At 48.0% G+C, this 3618-nt stretch overlaps 1 protein-coding gene across 1 annotated transcript in view; it reads left to right on the top strand.

The window, feature by feature from the left end:
- Window positions 1–918: 918 nt before the first annotated feature.
- LOC117939675 (ras-related protein ralB-B-like) overlaps window positions 919–3618 on the top strand; it is a gene marked incomplete at its 3' end in the record, with an annotated part of 3102 nt that continues 402 nt past the window's right edge. The window contains exons 1-3 of the mRNA XM_034865163.1: window positions 919–1050; window positions 3042–3198; window positions 3290–3537. Of these exons, the coding sequence (XP_034721054.1) occupies window positions 3085–3198; window positions 3290–3537 (362 nt within the window). The remainder of the gene's footprint in view (window positions 1051–3041; window positions 3199–3289; window positions 3538–3618) is intronic.

Below are 3618 nucleotides of genomic sequence, written 5' to 3'. Positions count from 1 at the left end.
GCCACCAAACATGACGTTTCACAAGAACACAAGAACACAAGTCCATAGAAGAACACATATTGAGAAACGCCCAATGTAATGTAAAGTGATGGAACAGCGCCATCTTGCGTCCAAATACTGGAACTACATGTAGAAGCTGCAGCTGCACGAGCCAAGCAAGGACAATTACACAAACACACACACACACACACAAACATTTTACAAATCCCATTTTTATTATATTTTATTATAAATAAATCAAAAATATTCATGTTTTAATTGTATATTATGATTTAAAGTGGTACTTTATTTTTTTTTAAATGTTAAATAAGTTATTTAATCAACTATATTATAATTTTTAAAATATCTTTAGTGCAGTACTTTAAATATCGGTGGTGTGTTAGGTTCAATAAATACATAAATAATAAAAAAAAAAAAATATATATATATATATATATATAAAAAATAAATAAAAAAATAAAAAAATAAAAATATAAATAAAGAATAAAAATAAAAGAAATAAGTTATATGATCTACTAGAATATTATTTTAAAAATACTTTTAATACTTTACATTAAATATTGTTGGTATTGTAAGCTCAATAAATAAATAAATAAAGACATTTAATGGAATATGAGAAATGTCGTGACATCACATCCGGTTAACGTTGTGCGAGAAAGGAGAAAACATCGCGAGGTATCACTCGTTGTCTGTTTCCGGGTCCGTCAGTGCGCGAGCTGTACGGAAAACCCCGCATTTTACGACATAAACCTACATTTGATGTATAAATCACATTAAATAGACATTATTCGTTCGTATAGTTGTTTTATAAGTTTTACTTGTGGCCATAGTTCCCGCTATCACTTAATCCGTCGCCTTGGCAACGGCATGCTAAGCTGTTCCTCGCTCGGTTTTTCAGCCACAGAGTGAGTCCTCCTCTCGCGAGACTACGATCTTCGGCCGGAGCCCGTGTACAAGGTGGGGCAGAGTCTCCCGGTGAACTTGTAAAAGTTGAGTGTGTGTCGGTGTATGGCGGATTTCGCGAGTAACTTCTTAAAAACACGTTAGCGGGTGAGTTACGTGACCCTTTACGCGTTGTTCACGCCAGCTTCACGTTTCCTACGTTACGTTTTACGCTTAATTTTCCTCTGATTTCGCCCGAGAGCTTTATCTATCGCTGTTTTCACTGTTAGCGATCAGTGCGGTGAGCGGCAACCCGAGCGGCCAATGGGAGCCGCGCTAGAGGAGTTCTACCCAATCAGAGGCCGGCGAAGGCGGGCACTTAGAAAAGCGTCTGTTTAGCGTCTTGTAGAAACTCGTTGAGAGCTGTCAGCTGGTTATTGCACAGAGGAAGCTGTGTGGACAGCATGAATTATCATAGTTCCTCTTTTTCTGCACGTTCTGCATGTACATATACACACATGTTCATTTATTTCGTATTTGGTTCAGAGCTGAGGTTATTTCAAAGTGTCCAAACAGTTGAAATGTGACATATTTTAACTTATGTTGGTGTCTTTGAAACGAGCTGGAAAGGTCACTCCCAAGCGGCTTGTTCCTCATACTTCCTGCAGTGTTATCTGCATCATAAGAGCCTTTATCTGCACACTGCTGCATGCACTCTCTATGGAAGAAGTATTAATAATCAACTGAAGTACTAATACCACACGATACGCTCCACTACAAGTAAAAGCCCTGCTTTAAAAACGCTAAAAGTAAGAGTATGTATCAGGGAAATAAAGTATGTTTTTTATTAAATATTTTCCAGGTTTTCAGGCGGAAGTTTTGGAAGAATGTTTCCCAGTTTTAGGTCTAATTATCATGGAAAATTTGCAGATATATTGAAATGTATGTGGCTGCGTATTTGTACATAATTTTCAGTTGTCAATCTGTCTCTGCCGGTCTTTCCTTGTCTCTGCCGGTCTCTCCCTGTCTCTCCCTGTCTCTGCCGGTCTCTCCCTGTCTCTGCCGGTCTCTCCCTGTCTCTGCCGGTCTCTCCCTGTCTCTCCCTGTCTCTGCCGGTCTCTCCCTGTCTCTGCCGGTCTCTCCCTGTCTCTGCCGGTCTCTGCCCATCTCTGCCGGTCTCTCCCTGTCTCTGCCCGTCTCTGCCGGTCTCTCCCTGTCTCTGCCCGTCTCTCCCTGTCTCTCCCTGTCTCTGCCGGTCTCTCCCTGTCTCTGCCGGTCTCTGCCCGTCTCTGCCGGTCTCTCCCTGTCTCTGCCCGTCTCTGCCGGTCTCTCCCTGTCTCTGCCGGTCTCTCCCTGTCTCTGCTGGTCTCTCCCTGTCTCTGCCGGTCTCTCCCTGTCTCTGCCGGTCTCTCCTTGTCTCTGCTGGTCTCTGCCGGACTCTCCCTGTCACTGCTGGTCTCTCCCTGTCTCTGCTGGTCTCCCCCTGTCTCCCCCTGTCTCTGCTGGTCTCTGCTGGTCTCTCCCTGTCTCTGCCGGTCTCTGCCGGTCTCTCCCTGTCTCTGCTGGTCTCTGCTGGTCTCTCCCTGTCTCCCCCTGTCTCTGACGGTCTCTGCCTGTCTCTCCCTGTCTCTGCCGGTCTCTGCCGGTCTCTGCTGGTCTCTCCCTGTCTCTGCTTGTCTCTGCTGGTCTCTCCCTGTCTCCCCCTGTCTCTGCCGGTCTCTGCCGGTCTCTGCCGGTCTCTACCTGTCTCTGCCGTTCTCTGCTGGTCTCTCCCTGTCTCTGCTGGTCTCTGCTGGTCTCTCCCTGTCTCCCCCTGTCTCTGTCGGTGTCTGCTGGTCTCTCCCTGTCTCCGCTGGTCTCTCTCTGTCTCTGCCGGTCTCTCCCTGTCTCTCTCTGCCGGTCTCTCCCCGTCTCTCTCTGCCGGTCTCTCCCTGTCTCTCCCTGTCTCTGCCGGTCTCTCCCTGTCTCTGCCGGTCTCTCCCCGTCTCTCCCTGTCGCTGCTGCTCTCTGCTTGTCTCTGCCTGTCTCTTCTGGTTTCTGCTGGTTTCTCCCTGTCTCTGCTGGTCTCACCCTGTCTCTCCCTGTCTCTCTCTGCTGGTCTTACTCCGTCTCTCCCTGTTTTTGCCGGTCTCACCATGTCTCTTCTGCCGGTCCATCAGTAGTCGGGCTGAGCTGTGAGCTGGACTGAGTCAGACCAGAGTCATGGCCTCCGGCAAGAACAAGAACCAGACCTCTCTGGCTCTCCATAAGGTGATCATGGTGGGCAGCGGTGGAGTCGGGAAGTCCGCCCTCACCCTACAGTTCATGTACGACGAGGTGAGACTCCCAAAAAATACATTTCCCATGAGCCCTCTCTGCCTCCGCTTTTCTGTCCCATGATCAACCTCTCTGCCCGCCCCCCTTTCAGTTTGTGGAGGACTACGAGCCCACCAAGGCCGACAGCTACAGGAAGAAGGTGGTGCTGGACGGCGAGGACGTCCAGATTGACATCCTGGACACGGCGGGTCAGGAGGACTACGCCGCCATCAGGGACAACTACTTCCGCAGCGGAGAGGGCTTCCTGCTGCTGTTCTCCATCACCGAGCACGAGTCCTTCACGGCCACGTCGGAGTTCAGGTCTGTGGACCCCTGCAACAAATCAGAGATAGACCTAGAGTATATACACTCTAAAAGTAGTGATTATTTACATGGAGTCTGGTGGAGATATGCTGCTCTATACACACTAAAAGTAGTGAT

The sequence above is a fragment of the Etheostoma cragini genome, chromosome 24 (genome assembly GCF_013103735.1).
Source record: "Etheostoma cragini isolate CJK2018 chromosome 24, CSU_Ecrag_1.0, whole genome shotgun sequence".
Lineage (NCBI taxonomy): Eukaryota > Metazoa > Chordata > Actinopteri > Perciformes > Percidae > Etheostoma > Etheostoma cragini.
This window is presented reverse-complemented; position numbering and strand designations above follow the sequence as displayed.